Source organism: Oncorhynchus kisutch, linkage group LG2 (genome assembly GCF_002021735.2).
Source record: "Oncorhynchus kisutch isolate 150728-3 linkage group LG2, Okis_V2, whole genome shotgun sequence".
Lineage (NCBI taxonomy): Eukaryota > Metazoa > Chordata > Actinopteri > Salmoniformes > Salmonidae > Oncorhynchus > Oncorhynchus kisutch.
Window position 1 is genome coordinate 44,883,536 of NC_034175.2, and position 16,809 is coordinate 44,900,344.

Sequence of the window (16,809 nt, forward strand, 5' to 3'; positions counted from 1 at the left end):
TGACTGTGGCTGTGTGTGGTTAACATCAAAAACCTGTCAGACGACAACGCAGGAGGGAGCAGCCTCAAAAAGGAAACACTTGGAGTTGATCCCAGCTTGCCAAATACGATCTATAACGCAACAGGTTCAGAAAGACAGCTTCTTGGCACATACATGTCACCACACCTGGAAGTACTGACTGTTGACTGACCCCTTACGATTGCATCATAGTACAGTACAAACACCCCCAAAAACTGCATTTAACAAAGACAACTTGGACTGCAGAGCAATAGTCTTGTCTATGGATAAGCGGTCTTTCGTTACCCATCCAATATCAACTGTAACCTTCTGTAGGGTCAAGGAATTAATGATATAAATGAGAAAATATACATCAGAAAAACATTAGTCTTATTGAAAATAACCAGCACCATTTCAAGGTGCTACATTAAAAACCTTGCAGGTTTAAAACATGGACGGCGTGAATTATATGTCCGAGGCAGAAATAAATCTGCTGGGAGGCTTGAACACATTAGTCACTTCTGAATTAGCAGTTATATTCTGTGACATCGCAGTCGTTTCCACACACAGATCTGACCCGAGAATGACTTAGTCTAATGGAAAGACTGCATAATATGCCTGCTGATAGCCTGCTGTGTGCTGTGCAGTCAGCCTTATACGACTTCATGCACTGACAGCTCGTCAGCTGAATACAAATTCCAATTATTAAGCACCTGTAGATGAGGAAATCTTATAGCTAAGCCTTGTAGACTGAAGGTTCCTCTGAAATGGTGGCTGGTATGTTGCTGGTTAAAACTCCTGTGGTTTAATAGGCTTCTTCCTGTTTAGTCTTACCTAGTCAGTTCCTCCAGTAGTTGGGTGTGGTCAGGGGGGAAAAACTTCACCACAAATCGCAGGACTGTGTGCTTGGGCCCTGTGGGTGTGAGATCATGGCATGGTTATATAAGTACAGTCACAGCCAAGACAATACAAATGACACGTTCTAAAATCAGGGAGATTCCTATCATAGAATTAGGATTTAGAATCTCTATGATTCCTTCCGATACTCTACTTCACTCAGACCTGAATCTGGGTTCTCACACCGATCATAGCAAGGAAGAAGTGCATTGGCTCTTGCGCACCACATGTCCTCATTTGTAGATGAGCAGACCAGTCTTTTATAAGACTTCATGAATGTTTTATGACTGGAGATGTAAACATTTAACAGCAGAGCCTCCAACTGGAAGGAAGATGGTCTCTCTGTGTGATTAAGTTTGCTCAGATGAGACGTGGTTTTGAGAAGCCACAACTAAATGAATTCGCCGAGCTGTCTCCTTTCAAAGACACTTAATGTTCCCATGTTTTGGCTTGATTCATTTTCTTCTGTTAGCAGCAACAACAACAGTGTTAGCTGAAGCAAATTAAGACTGAACTGTCCATTGTTCGCCGTGTAAAAGCGTGTAATGAAGTCTGGGTTACTTACGTCTCAGCTGCTTGACTATTGGCTTAAGGAGGTCTAGCCAAACCTGTGAAGAGAAGGAAGACAAACGTCCCTTAGTCGGCATAGAGATACGAATTTAAAGCTTCTACACTTAGACAAAGGAACAACCTTCCCGTCTAGTCGGGAAACAACCCCTGTCGTACTGTGTTTTTCTCTTCCCTCACCATCATCTTGTGGTGGTCTTGGTACTCTAGGCTGAAGTAGTCCCCTTCAACGAGGTTCAGGTGGGTACACACCAGGTCAAACACCACCTTGCCAGAGGCTCTTTGCTGTAAAATACATAGAAACAGACATGGGTAAGCTACAGAAATACATGGTGCAGTAGTGATTGTCTTTTGACTGTAAGGCGGGCTGGCTGGCATTCACTAGCTCAACCATTCAATGAGCAATGTGTACTTGGACTAAGGATGATATTGTCCCCCCCCTGGTTTCAAAGACTCATTCTGATGACATTTCACTGGAAATCCCCTCAGCAAACTCCATCTGCAAGTCTAATCAAGGACCAACGAGCATCAGAGCACATTCCGGACTGGGTCTCATCATCCCTCTAGGACTTAGGGGTTTAGGAGGAATGGCACAGACAAACAATAGTGACATTTGCAGTAGTGACTGAGTGTCGTTTGACTGACTGGATGGATAGTGGGTGGCTTCATAGAAGCCATATCCTGGTTGACTAATGCGCCACCACCCCCTTCCTTTTCACTCCCAGGTTCTAGATGATTGCTCAAAGCATCTCCCTCCCTCTACGGAGGCCCAGGGGTTGGGACACTGAGGATCAGACAGACAGGGGGACGAGTCTGTCCCTGTGACTTTGTTCTGAATTACAAGCGTTACCGTGGGGACTGTCGATGGCACAGTGCTCTTTGAAGCTGATCTACTGGCAGCCCGGCTCACCCAGGAGGTCCATTCCTCCACGACAACACTTTGAAGTCTCCGTCTGAGTCCATCATCTGGCTGTTTTTCACCCACTACTTCTTTTCCAATCCCAGGGGAACATACACAGCCGACACCAAAGCAACCCCAAATAGCAGCCCTGCCTTTATAGAAGAAAACCTTCCTCATTTAGAGGCACAAAGGGATGTCAGGGACTGCAGTTTAAAGCCACAACTCCTATTAGAAAACTCCTAAGACGACTGAAGCATGGCAGAGAGGAAGGGAGTGGAGCCGTTTAGCCAGGCTGCATTCTTCTGGCTGATTTTCACCGGAGCAGAACGTAGCACAGTTATTCCAGTGTTTATAGTAACAGTCCCACCCTGTCTACACTCTTAGAAAAAAAGGTGCCATGTAGAACCTAAAATCTTCATCGGCTGTCCCCATAGGAGAACCCTTTGAAATAACCTTTTTTTGTTCCCTTTTGGTTGCATGGATCGCAGAAGGTTCTACTTAGAACCAAAAAGGGTTCTCCTATGGGGACAGCCGAAGAACACTTTTTTCTAAGAGTGTAGGATAATGACCCAGCACCATTTGAGACTGACTGCTTCCACCCTTCTGCACCCCTCCCCCCTCTCCTACTCTACTGGTGGGACAAGCTATAGGTGGACGGGCTCATTGTAATGGCTGGAATGGAATTAATGGAATGGTATCAAACAACAAGTATATGGAAACCACGCTCGAGTACGTTCCACTGATTCCATTCCAGCCCCCCCCCCCCCACACACTCTAGTCTCTATACATCCTCCGCCCACGACGTACTCCTCTCCTTCTCCACCAAGTGCTATCCCTCTCTAAGGGCAGTCATTGAAACTAAGAACTTCTCTACTTCCTGGATTATATAGTGACCTCTTCCAATCACAAGTGGGCAAACCCACATAACTAACCAATGGGAAATGGTTTCCATTATTACACTCACTTATATCAGTGTTCATTAAACAGTTACTTGCATCACCAGCATAATAATCCATTCAACTGAAGTGTCCAAAAGAAGCATCAACACAGCTTCCCTCTCCATAGGTTCCCTGCTTTATCTCTCCCTCCAATACTCTCCCTTCTGACTGCGGCATGTAGGGAGCTCTGGGCACCACCACATAGGACCAGCTGTTTCCATATGGCGGAAGGGTGATGGGTGAGACCACAGGGGAGCAGGAGGCTAGAGGACACAAGAGCAGACACCAGCCAAACAACCACCCACACTGCTGCCTGCCTGCCAAGGCCGTGCTGCTGCAGAACCAACCAGCCGTAAACCAGCAGTGTCAGAACTCTCCACAGAAAAACAGTCATAGGCCTAGTTTTAATACAGAGAGGAAATCTAAGTCAGTAGCCTGGGTTTTCTGTACTTAGTGCAACACTTGTTCCTGGAGAACAAGGAGGAATCCAGTGGGACAGAGTCAAGGATAGAAATTCAAAGTAGAGTAGGGTAGGGTACAGTAGATTGGAGTAGGGTGGGGTACGGTAGAGTACGGTAGAGTAGGGTCGGATAGGATGGGGTAGGGTAGGGCAGGGTGGAGTAGGGTAGGGTTGAGTAGGGTGGAGTAGAATAGAGTGGGTGGGGTAGGGTAGGGTGGAGTACGGTAGAGTAGGGTGGGGTACGGTAGAGTAGGGTGGAGTAGGGTGGAGTAGAGTGGGTAGACTAGGGTAGGGTGGAGTAGAGTGGTTAGAGTAGCGTAGGGTGGGGTAGAGTAGGCTAGAGTGGAGTAGAGTAGAGTGGGTAGAGTAGAGTAGGGTGGAGTAGAGTAGGGTAGGGTAGGTTGGAGTAGAGTGGGTAGAGTAGAGTAGGGTGGAGTAGGGTAAGGGTAGAGTGGAGTAGAGTGGGTAGAGTAGGGTAGGATAGGGTGGAGTAGGGTAGGGTAGAGTAGAGTAGGGTAGAGTAGGGTAGGGTGGAGTACGGTAGAGTAGGGTAGGATAGGGTGGAGTAGAGTGCTTAGAGTAGGGTAGGGAAGGGAAGAGTAGGGTTGGGTGGAGTAGAGTGGGTAGAGTAGAGTAGGGTGGAGTAGAGTAGAGTAGGGTAGGGTAGGTTGGAGTAGGGTAGAGTAGGGTGGGTAGAGTAGAGTAGGGTAGAGTGGAGTAGAGTGGGTAGAGTAGGGTAGGATAGGGTGGAGTACGGTAGAGTAGGGTGGGGTACGGTAGAGTAGGGTAGGATAGGGTGGAGTAGAGTGCTTAGAGTAGGGTAGGGAAGAGTAGGGTTGGGTGGAGTAGAGTGGGTAGAGTAGAGTAGGGTGGAGTAGAGTAGAGTAGGGTAGGGTAGGTTGGAGTAGGGTAGAGTAGGGTGGGTAGAGTAGAGTAGGGTGGAGTAGGGTATGGTGGAGTAGAGTGGTTAGAGTAGGGTAGGGTTGAGCAGTGTAGGGTGGAGTAGAGTGGTTAGAGTAGGGTAGGGTTGGGTAGAGTGGAGTAGAGTGGTTAGAGTAGGGTAGGGTGGAGTAGAGTGGGTAGAGTAGAGTAGGGTGGAGTAGGGTAGGATAAGGTGGAGTAGGGTAGTATAGGGTAGAGTAGGGTAGGGTGGAGTTGAGTAGGGTAGTGTGAAGTAGGGTAGGGTGAAGTAGGGTAGGGTGGAGTAGGGTAGGGTGGAGTAGGGTAGGGTGGAGTAGGGTAGGGTAGAGTAGGGTGGAGTAGAGTAAGGTTGAGTGGAGTAGAGTAGGATGGGATAGAGTAGAGTAGGGTGGGGTAGGGTTGAGTAGGGTAGAGTAGAGTAGGGTTGGGTGGAGTAGAATAGGGCGGGGTAGAGTAGGGTAGAGTTGAGTAGAGTAGGGCGGGGTAGAGTAGAGTGGAGTAGAGTAGGGTGGGGTAGAGTAGGATGGGGTAGGGTGGGGTAGAGTAGAGTAGGGTTGGGTGGAGTAGGGTGGAGTAGGGTGGAGTAGAGTAGGGTAGGGTGGGGTAGAGTTGAATAGGGTAGGGTTGGCTAGAGTAGGGTAGAGTAGGGTTAGGTGGAGTAGGGTAGAGTAGAGTAGGGTAGGGTAGAGTAGGGCAGGGTAAGGTAGAGTAGGGTAAGGTAGAGTAGGGTGTGGTAGAGTGGAGTAGGGTAGTGTGAAGTAGGGTATGGTAGAGTAGAGTAGGGTGGAGTGGGATGGGGTAGGGTAGGGAAGGGTGGAGTAGGGTAGGATTGAGTAGGGTGGAGTAGAATAGAGTGGGGTGGAGTAGGGTAGGGTCGGGTGGAGTACGGTAGAGTAGGGTGGGGTACGGTAGAGTAGGGTGGGGTACGGTAGAGTAGGTTGGAGTAGGGTAGGATAGGGTGGAGTAGAGTGGGTAGAGTAGGGTAGGGTGGAGCAGTGTAGGGTGGAGTAGAGTGGTTAGAGTAGGGTAGGGTGGGGTAGAGTAGGGTAGAGTGGAGTAGAGTAGAGTGGTTAGAGTAGGGTAGGGTGGAGTAGAGTGAGTAGAGTAGGGTGGAGTAGGGTAGGGTGGAGTAGGGTAGGGTAGGTTGGAGTAGAGTGGGTAGAGTAGAGTAGGGTGAAGTAGGGTAAGGTAGGGTGGGTAGAGTGGGTTTAGTAGGGTAGGATAGGGTGGAGTAGGGTAGGGTAGAGTAGGGTAGGGTAGCGTAGAGTAGGGTAGGGTGGAGTACGGTAGAGTAGGTTAGGGTGGAGTAGGGTAGAGTAGGGTAGGGTTGGGTGGAGTAGAATAGGGCAGGGTAGAGTAGGGTGAAGTTGAGTAGAGTAGGGTGGGGTAGAGTAGAGTAGGGTGGGGTAGAGTAGAGTAGGGTGAAGTAGGGTAAGGTAGAGTAGAGTAGGGTAGGGTCGAGTAGGGTAGCGTAGAGTAGGGTGGGGTAGAGTAGGGTGGGGTAGAGTAGGGTGGGGTAGAGTAGGGTGGGGTAGAGTAGGGTGGGGTAGAGTAGGGTAGAGTAGGGTTGGGTGGAGTAGAATAGGGCTGGGTAGAGTAGGGTAGAGTAGGGTGGGGTAAGGTAGAGTAGGGTATGGTAGAGTAGGGTATGGTAGAGTAGGGTATGGTAGAGTAGGGTAAGGTAGAGTAGGGTAAGGTAGAGTAGGGTAAGGTAGAGTAGGGTAGGGTAAGGTAGAGTAGGGTAAGGTAGAGTAGGGTAAGGTAGGGTAGGGTAAGGTAGAGTAGGGTAGGGTAGGGTAGAGTAGGGTAGGGTAGGGTAGAGTAGGGTAGGGTAGACTAGTGGAGGGCCTGATTAGAAGCAGAGGCACAGTGCAGTAATAGTCCTGCCATCTGCGACCGCCAACACAATAAGAACCCCAGTCATTAATGAAGCACATGAGTCACAGTGACTGATCACTGCCAAGACACAGCCACCATCACTCTGCATACAGTACAGTAGTACACAGCCTGCTCTGCTGATAAGATACACACACATTGCTTTCTCTCACATGTGCGCACAGACATGCACATTGACAGACACACAACCACACACACATTTCTCTCCCAGGGTACACAAACACATACTATCTGGTCCCATCCCCATGGCACAGAACTCACTATCAAAAAAGGTCCCACTACAACAGCAAATATCACACTTGGCAGCTGACATTTCTATCGTCCTCTACAGTTCCAGGAGAATGTCACAAATCACTCTGCTTTGGGCCTTCATCTAAGGAGCTTTTCAGATGGTTTGCACAGTAATGCCAGTGTCAATCCGATTTCAGCCCATCTCTGTATATCAATTGTAGCCAGACATCCTGGAAAGCTGTGTCTAGATTGAACTTATTTGAACCCGGTCTCTTCGGATGTTAGCAGTGTTTATATGTTCCAGCGGAGGCATGTAGTTCTCGGTAAACTGACCTCTACATGCTCCAGCTGACAGGAGAGGGGTAAACAGAGATGACAGTGTCTGCACTCATGTCTGCTTGTGCTGGTGGTCACAACCAAACCCAGGCCTCCTCCCTCTCCTCCGCCTCTTTGCTGTTTGTAAACATGCTGTCAGGTGTTTGGCTTTGTACCTCTCCCTCTCTTGCGTCTCTCCAGTCTACCCCCGCAGAGTACATTGTACGGTCCACCTCCCCCACCATGAGCCAGCCCACTGCACACCAAACCTCTCCTGGGGGGGGGGGGGGGGTTCCCACACACACTCCATAGACTCAGGCAGGCATGGAACAAAGGGGGTCATGCCTGGTTAGAGATGAGAGACACTAAGCAGGTCTGAGGGTTGAGGTCCCCCCCTAGACTTCATGCTGTGGACTGGGTCTGCCAGGGTCTCCTAGCTGGCCAGGCCTGGCTGTGTGTGGAGACTGGGGATCCAGGCAGCTGGCCACAGCACAGAGCAGCATCTGGGAAGCCAGACACAATGAAACTGCACTGGGCACTGAGAATGGTTTGTTAGATTATTCCTATGTCTGTTTCTCCATTTGGAAAAACTAGGTCGGGCTGAGATCAGAGGCTTGGTTACAGGACAGAAGCAGATGCATTCCCATTCGGTGACTCCTTGTGGTGCTTTCATTGGAAACAGATCTGAAGAGGGAGGAGGCAGTCTCTGAGGCAGTGTGTTCTCTCGCTCTCTCCGCCTCTGTGTTGTTTTTAACTGCGCCGCTGCGCTAAGTAATACCATATGTACGCATCACGACATCATCATATAGAGAGGATTAAAGTAGGGATCAAAATCCCCACTACTTCGATTTACATAACAAATCATGTAACGGCAAAGATCATCTGACATGCCGATCGCATGCATTAGCCTGTTCATTGTCCGTCCCATCCACACAGTAAAGGCGATAATGTCGCCATGCTAATGTAACTGCAATAGCCAAAAGACATCCAAGATGCAAAAGAGACTGTGTGTGTGCACGCATGCTTGTGTGAGTATCAAGACTGTAAGCAAGGAACAGGGCCGAGAAGTGAGTGACTGATCATTGAGATGCAGGTCATGTAGGAGAGCCCAGAGCTCAGGGTGACTTTATTGCAGCAGGAGCCTAAGACTGACAATGGGGGGAAGAAGAAGGAGACATCACCAGGGCTAAGACTTTCAAACTACTTCCTCCCAAAAAAATCACACCATATGTACACCCGCTTAGAAATGTCCTTGTTTTTGAAAGATAAAACACATTTGTTGTCCATTAAAATAACATCAAATTGATCAGAAATACAGTGTAGACATGGTTAATGCTGTAAATGACTATTGTAGCTGGAAACGGCAGATTTTTTTTAAATGGAATATCTACATAGGAGTACAGAGGCCGATTATCAGCAACCATCACTCCTGTGTTCCAATGGCATGTTGTGTTAGCTAATCCAAGTGTATCATTTAAAAAAAGACAAATTGATCATTAGAAAACCCTTTTGCAATTATATTAGCACAGCTGAAAACTGTTGTTCTGATTAAAGAAGCAATAAAACTGGCCTTCTTTAGACTAGTTGAGTATCTGGATTATCAGCATTTGTGGGTTCGATTACAGGCTCAAAATGGCCAGAAAACAAATAACTTTCTTATAAAACTTGTCAGTCTATTCTTGTTCTGAGAAATGAAGGCAATTCCATGTGAGAAATTGCCAAGAACTGAAGATCTTGTACTACTCCCTACACAGAACAGCACAAACTGGCGCTAACCAGAATAGAAAAGTGGGAGGCCCCGAAGTACAATCTCTCAAGTCCTCAACTGGGAGCTTCATTAAATAGTACCCGCCAAACACCAGTCTAGAAAACAATAGTCATTTACAACATTAACAATGTCTACACTGTATTTCTGATCAATTTGATGTTATTTTAATGGACAAAAAATGTGTTTCTTTCAAAAACAAGGACATTTCTAAGTGGCCCCAAACTTTGGAACGGTAGTATACATGTGAGTATGTGAGTGTGTGTGTGTGAGTGAGTGATCGTGTGTGTGTGAGTGAGTGATCTGGGACAGACAACCCTTACAGTAAAGGTGTGCGGTTACAAAATAAGAGCTTAATTTACTTCAAGGGAGACTCTAAAAGTGTGTTATTTAGTGGATAAAATGCATGGATATTTTACTTGAAAAAGGATCATAGATCAGATCCCGACTCTTCCCACATTCCATCCCAAGCCCAAACCCCAAGCTGCGGATAAAAACACAGCGACATACAGTTTTTTGCAAAAGTGGGGATCTGGCCGCCACAGCTGTCAAAGTCATTATGTCACAGCAACCAAACCTCTGGGGCTGGAGAGAAAAGCCATGACAGGAATGTCCCCAGGATTCAGAGGGGACTGGGGGGCTAAAGAGATTGAGAATGGCCTGATTTTTTTTGTGTGGCTCCTCTCCCTCCATCCCTTGACTGTCCCCCTCTTTCTCCCAAACTGCCTCCATGGTGCCTGGCTTTAATGTGCTCGCCTTGGAGAAGACAGCTTGAAACATATTGATTTTTGCATATAATTGCATATAAGCATAATGAAGTGTCCTGTTGTGACCATTGCGCTGCAGAATGGAAAACAGTGCATCACTGTGCTCGGAGGGTCTCCTACTGTTCATCGTAACGCTGCAAATCACCCAATTGATTTTACAGCCTCGCTTTGCCCTCTCTTTGCAGAACACGTCAACAAAACACAGGGGAAGCTTAGACAGCATAGGCTACAACATTGGGGCAAAGCAAAAGGTTTGGGCACAACATTTAGCAATCTTGTGCTTCACATAACCATGACATTGTGTATATTCTACAGCTGGAGACCTCTTTCATGGCTGGCTTAGAGGATCATGGAAATAAACGGAGGGGCAGGGGGTTTCTGAGGAAGTTTGGAATTACTGAAAGGCTGGCCCTCTTTTCCCCTCTCGTCCCCCAATCCTTTTCAGCACACTTGAAATTCCGGCACCATGCTGCTTCGCTTAAAACTGTCAGCCACGAATATTCCCAAAGCCAGGGATTACTGTCACTCTGTGTAGGATGCTTTTCCCCAGCAGCAACTGACACTTTCCTCTTCTCCCACTCCAGATATGTCCAGAAAGTGACATACAACAAACAATGACATGAAAGAATCCAGAAAATAACAAGGAAATTAGCCGTGTTTTAAAATGGTATAATCCATCCTTAAAGGGAAACAGTGGAGGGACCCCCCCACCCCCCTCCCGGTTATTGAGTTGTGTTGTTGTCATGACTCTTTCGCTGCTCTAGAGATAAGCATTTACAGTATGTCCCTTATCAAATAGAGGCAGCATCATCACTTTGAGGTGATAAGATCCTGTTATCAACATTGTCTTTGTAAAGAAGACAGACAGGAGATGTTTGTTTCAGGACTGTTAGCCTCCCCGCAGAACAAGCAAATCACATTCCATTAAATGGTCGATTAGCGAGTGATGCCCCATTAAAAATGGTTTTCCTGAATATCTTCATCAGGTGCCATTGTTGTTACACCCTTTAAAAAATGACTTTATGGGCTGATTGAATGCTGATAAGCGTCAGTTGTTACAGGGGTGACATGGGGTGTTGTAATTGGACACCATAATAAAGAGAAACAGCAGAGGACATCTCTGACCTCGGCCCGAAGTTCATAAAGCGCCTCAGAGTGAGAATGCTGATCTCGGATCGGGTCACCCCTGTCCACGTAATCTCATTCGTTATGAATGAAAAGGCTAAACTGATCCTAGATCTGCACTCCTACTCTGAGAGTCTTCATGAACATGGGCACTGGTTTTAAACACACCACAGTACAGTACCTTTGAGGGCCAAGGCAATCAATAAGATAATTGACAGATGAATGAAGTGTTCAAGGATCTCAACATCATTAAAAGGTGAATGTGCTGTTTAAAATGTTGCGCACGATCCAGATCTGCATACAAACACACAACAAAAAGTTGATTCGGATGTCATTTGATATCATATATTGTTGCTGGCCCAATCTCATTTGACCTTTAAACCACACAGTATCTCATGACAGAACACTTTGTTAGTTCTGGAGAGCTGTGTTGAATGATAGCATTTTGGAACAGGCCCAATACAGATCATCTCAGATCAGCCATACAGCCAGCCCAGCAGTGTGCCAAATCTGCCAATATGCCACTCAGTGCCCGCAAATACAGCATGACTGAAGCCAGCTTTTGTTAATCGCAAACAGACTGAAATATGGGCTGAGGTCAAAGCCAATGGATGGGGGAAAAAAAGAATAGCATAAATTGATTTGCTCATTCATGCCTCTGTCAATTCTCTGCCGATTGAGGTCCATGTAAACAGACAGGGAGTGAACCTGAGAGGAGAGGGCACAAGAAGATGCCAACTCAAACCTATACAACTTGACTGAGGGAGCAACTATAGTACGCATGCGAGGTAAGAAACAGGGGGGAGACTTCCTAAAGCCATCACAGTCCATTGAGGCCGCGAGCCAACCAGCCGCGCAGTTGTCCTTTACACAGTAAATCCTACCGAAACATGCCACAACAGGCCAGGCTCAGTTACCTCTCTGCTAACCACAGCATCACCTCCAGAGTCATGAACTTTGACTAATCTGTATGATCCTTGGAATAGGCCTAGGTGTGAGTATGAGACAGTTATACACATTACAGATTATTAGCCAGTGTTTAAGAACCTGAAGAACAGCTGTTATATTAGCAGCCTGGGCTTAGCATCAGAAACATCCAAGGCTGCTGGCCAGGTACTCTCTCTATGGTTCAGGTCAGGTCTGAATGGCTGCATGCAGCAGACATGTAGCAGATGGGACACAGGCTTCTGAATTTAGTTTCTTCACCAAAGTATATGAAAGTTAACTGTACGTAATTATGGGCCTCCGTCTGTAAAAATAACGGTTTGGCGATATCGGAACAGACATATCTGTGTGTGTGTGTGTGTGTGTGTGAGAATGCATGAGAGAGAGAAAAAAAAAGAAACTTAGAAGGCCAAATAGAGGGCTTTGTATATTAGATTTAGTGCAGACACATTATAAAAAGTGTTCTTCGTCATTAATATCAGAGACCGGCACAGCAGATCCACAGAGCCCAACACAATGTTAATTATACCAACTGCAAATCATTGGTAGCGCAACTGCAACCCCCAGTTGACGGGTTCCGCAACAGCAAAATGTGGAGTGATAACAGTATTTGATTGTTTGCAGTAATATTCAGTTACAGGAAGAAAAAACGAGAAAAAAACGGCCAATATTATTGGAGTGGGAAGGAGAGTACGGTAAACCATCTCTAACCTACTGCTGTTACGTTACTGCCGGAGAAAGCCCTATCCCAACTGACAACACCTCACTAATGACTTAGCAGTGTGGGAGACTGACTCTCTCTCTCTATTCCCCAGACAGAGGCTAACACAGAACAGACACAGACGGTAGGAGTAATGGGACATGGCCCTGGGATGTTTTACTTTCCTCTCACTCAAACTAGCCTACCCACACGGTGACCCTGTGGTGGGCATCAACAGAGTGAAGGGAGACTAGGCTATGACGGAGTAGGTAGACGTAGCCTCTGACCGCCATCCTCCTAATGGTCATGGTTTGGATTTGCGGTTAGGTGATCTGATCCTAGATCTGTGGTTAGGGCTAAGGCAGGGTGTAGTGGGAAAGTCAACAGGTGCGTGAGGAGGGGGCAGGTCTCCCCTAGGAAGTGACACGGCTGGTGGTACCGCCCCATGGAACCTTTCATTTACCCATAATCCTCCTGGTAATAAATGATGACAGCTACAGATGCTCCGTTCCTGGAGAAGACCAATCAAAGTGTCTCCTGCAGATTAGTGTAAACGACTTAACCTTCAGCACAACAAATCCACTGTCACTCTACAGGGTACTTCCCCACAGGGAAGGCCAGTTTCAGTTTAACTGTACCTACAAAACCATCAAACACAAAGAGAATTGGCATGCTAGAACAAAAGAATGCTAGCATAAAGTTTGTCAAATTAAATAGGTATGACGGTATTATTAAAGTATTTATGGAGCTATGGAACATCATCTCCCACTGGGAAAATGTTTGGTTATTAAATTCTACTCCAATAAACCATTTATTTATTTTTTTTATTTTATTTGAACAGTATTAGCTGAACGGTAACTACAAAAGTTATTATATGGAAATTAAACTACAGGAATGTGTATTTAATCAAATAAATAACTCAATATAAACACATAAAGGCAACTATCTTGTTTAATTATTAAAGAACTAAATATGGCGGTCAATGAGAGGAGTTTCCTCTCGATCCCCAGTTAGTCAGTCCAAATAGACCTGATCTGGGAGAAAGCAGATCCTGGGCTAAAGTCACTGTACTTCCTAGGGATGGGGATTAAGGTCAACAACCAAGAAATCATTTCCAGTTTGTTTTTGACAGGCTCCACAGTGATGTATGGTCAATACCAGTATACAAGTATCTTTCAACCTACGACCTTTGTGTCAGGGACGAGTTGATTGAATCACATTCAGGGTTCTCCACATACTAGGTTAGCATCATGTGACCGTGATTAAAACCAGCGCAAATGTAATTATTTGTTATTGGATGTGGTTTAATGAGTAGGAGAACAATAATTGAGACCGATGGATAGTCAATCTTCTAGACCACGACATCACACTGTCTTTGTGCTACTGGACGCTAAGCTCACATGATGTGAGAGTGTTGAGGACAATTATTTTTAACCCACTGAACTCACCCCTTAGCATAAGCCACATATTCAATCGTTTTCCGACCACTGGTGGGAGTTGCACACTGCAGTAAGATTGGGATGGATGTCACAGCACTCAATACAACGTCAACGGCTGGTATTCAAGACTAACTCACGCGATAGGGTGATGGTAAAACAAACCATTTGGGGGTTTTAAAAGCATATATTCTCTATGGGAACAGCTATGGGACTTTGGAGGCCCGGGCAGCTGGACTTTGAGTGTTCTTTCTTGATTAAATACTCTGATTAAGGGTAAAGCCAGTGGTGTTGGAACAGTATTTAGAGGGCATGTAAGGCTACACCCATGTTTATAACTGACACATAGCCATTCTAAATGACTGCATCCGCAAAAGAAGGATTTAGGGATGCCATCGTTTGTCATCCGTCTTCTGACATGTATCAGCTTGTGCCGCCGCATCCCAAATTTCAGTCAGACCTGCTTGTACCAACTCCTGTCAGCATCGTGAATAGAACTGTAGGGGAATCTGCTTAGTAGCATTCCACAGAGTGCCCACAACGGCTCTATCCCTTCGCTGAATTCTCACATTCAGGGCTGCCATAGGAGGTCCTCTAACTAACACACAGACGGCCCTGCAGAAGCGAGGGGCTGGTGCTCCTTCCATGGCCGCAGGCTGACGGTCCAGCAGGAATGTAGGTCTTTGTGACAACAGAATACAAATGTTGCACCCTGGGAGAGAGAGCGAAGCCTGTAACCATGGCAACTTAAAAAGGGTTTTAATTCTTAATCCCTTAATAAAACTGGAACCATTTCCATTCTGGAGGAATGCTGATGGCTCCCGCTAAATGGTTTGTGAATCGCTAACATAAAAAGTATTTCAGGGAGATCATTATAAATATAAAAACAAGGATTTGAACACATTGCAGTATTATTGTGTGTGCTTGAAACAGTTCCATAGAAGGACAGAGTATAGGACCTGGGATGGGGCCTGCACTCAGTCCAAGGGTTCACACATTGAGGTCTGGAGAACAGCCAAGCCCCCCACTGTGCTCTGTGAGAGTAGCTTTAGAAGCTTGAGAATAACAAGAACACCCCATTCTGACAGGATTAACACCCAGTCCCACAGAGGGGCTTTATCAGAAATTGACCATCATCACATATCATTCTGGGCTTAATTCAATTTCAATTTAAAAGGGGCTTCATTGGCATGGGAAACATATGTTCACATTGCCAAATCAAGTGAAATAGATCAAACAATAGTGAAATAAACAATCAAATTTACAGTAAACATTAAACTCGCAAAAAAGTTCCGTAGGCCTCTTCAGTGAAACCAAATGACGGGTGTCGAGCTGCAGTAAGCTGTCAGCCATTGATCAGAGTGATGTTTAGTGGATGGTGGTCAGAGATGAGCCATATATTCCCCGAGGTTCCTTGAGACCAACCAAGTCAACAGAAAAGGACCAGGAACAGTTTTAACATGGACCACAGCAGTATCACTTAGGAGATGTACAGTGTGCCATCATTGAAGGCATTCAGCATCAAGAGATGTATCGTTGTTTCGGTTTAAACCCAAACCATTTAACACATTATTCAGGGAATGTCTTATCTAGTTTACCTGAGGCCTGGGAGCCTAGTGACTGCTAAAACACGCAGTTACTACAATGTGTGTCAGTATCAGCTGATTCAATAAGACTAACCCAATCTAGTGTTAACTGTGAATTATTAATGTACCTCCCTCTAACACTGGTTAAAGTACAGGCCATTCATCTGAAAGTTCTTAATGTAGCCTAATAAGACAAGTGAAGTCACATGAAATCCTGTTTCAACTGAATCTTTGGGCAAAATCCCTGGACCTCTGCCATTCTGATCACACAATCCACTTCTTAAGACTGTAGATTCAGGGACTCAAGGTAATCGAGAGAGGGGTATGCCTCTTCATCAACAGCAAATGGTGTGCTCACTCTAGCGCAGGGGAAGGCTCGACTCATTGTTCACCAGTCTTGGAATACCTGATGGTCAAATGCCAACCCTTCTATCACCTGAGAGAGTTTAGCTGTTGTCTTGACTGCTGTACATATGTCACGTCAGGAAAAGAAAAACAACAAGCTGGCACTTGACCAACTGTACGAGACTATGAACAAGCAGGAAACCATGCACCCGGAGGCTGCTTTTCCTGGCACCTGTGATTTTAATTGGGCGTCATTAAGACACGATGCCCAACTTCCATCAACCCATCTCCTTCGCCACTAGGGGTGATAAAATCCTAGACAACTGTTACTCGACCCTCCATTAAGCATACAAGCCCCCCCCCCCCCCCCCCCTTCAGCAATCATGGTCATGGATCTATACTTCCTGCATGTCTACAAGCAGAAGCTCAAGTCCCACGCTCCATAGAGAAATGGTCCTCTGAATCGGAGGCTATACTATAGGACTGCTTTGCTAGCGCCGACTGGAATATGTTTCAGGGCTCCACCGATAGCGTCGGCGCAAACCACCGCAGTCAGTCACCGGCTTCCTTAGGAAATGCATCGGCGACTTTGTCCCCACAGAGAAGGTTAGTTGTTTCCCCAATTAAAAGCCCTGGATTAACAGAGGTTGGCGCTAAGTTAAAGGACAGGGCTAACGCATATCGGTCTATCGCAGCCAACCAACCATAGGCTATGGCACGAACATGTAGAGCCATCAAAGAGACAACATAGGAACAGGGTGGAATCCCATTATACAGGCTCCGACGCCCGCAGCATGTGGTAGGGGCTCCAGTCCATTACGGACTACAAAGGAAGCTGTAGGGCTGGGCAATTATGGACAAAATATAATATCACTGTATTTAAAAGGACGTTGACGGTATTTTACGTTTTTTTAATAATAGAAATTCTAATTTGCTTCATGAGTAGTGGGTGATCCTGGGGTGGCAACACATACATTCTAAGTGATTTCAATTAGTCTTTCTCCATTCTGATTGTTC

General features: G+C 46.2%; 1 protein-coding gene across 9 annotated transcripts in view; it reads right to left on the reverse strand.

Moving 5' to 3' along the window:
- The window catches only part of LOC109867079 (FERM, ARHGEF and pleckstrin domain-containing protein 1), a 78,188-nt gene that overhangs the window by 29,026 nt on the left and 32,353 nt on the right, over positions 1-16,809 (reverse strand). For all 9 annotated transcript variants that reach the window (XR_004203958.1, XM_031795688.1, XM_031795669.1 and 6 more), the window contains exons 3-5: positions 1,642-1,746; positions 1,460-1,502; positions 832-910 (exon numbers count right to left, since the gene is read on the reverse strand). Coding sequence is in view for 8 of the 9 variants with exons in the window: in XM_031795688.1 (XP_031651548.1) it covers positions 832-910; positions 1,460-1,502; positions 1,642-1,746 (227 nt within the window). In the remaining variant the exon portion in view is untranslated. The remainder of the gene's footprint in view (positions 1-831; positions 911-1,459; positions 1,503-1,641; positions 1,747-16,809) is intronic.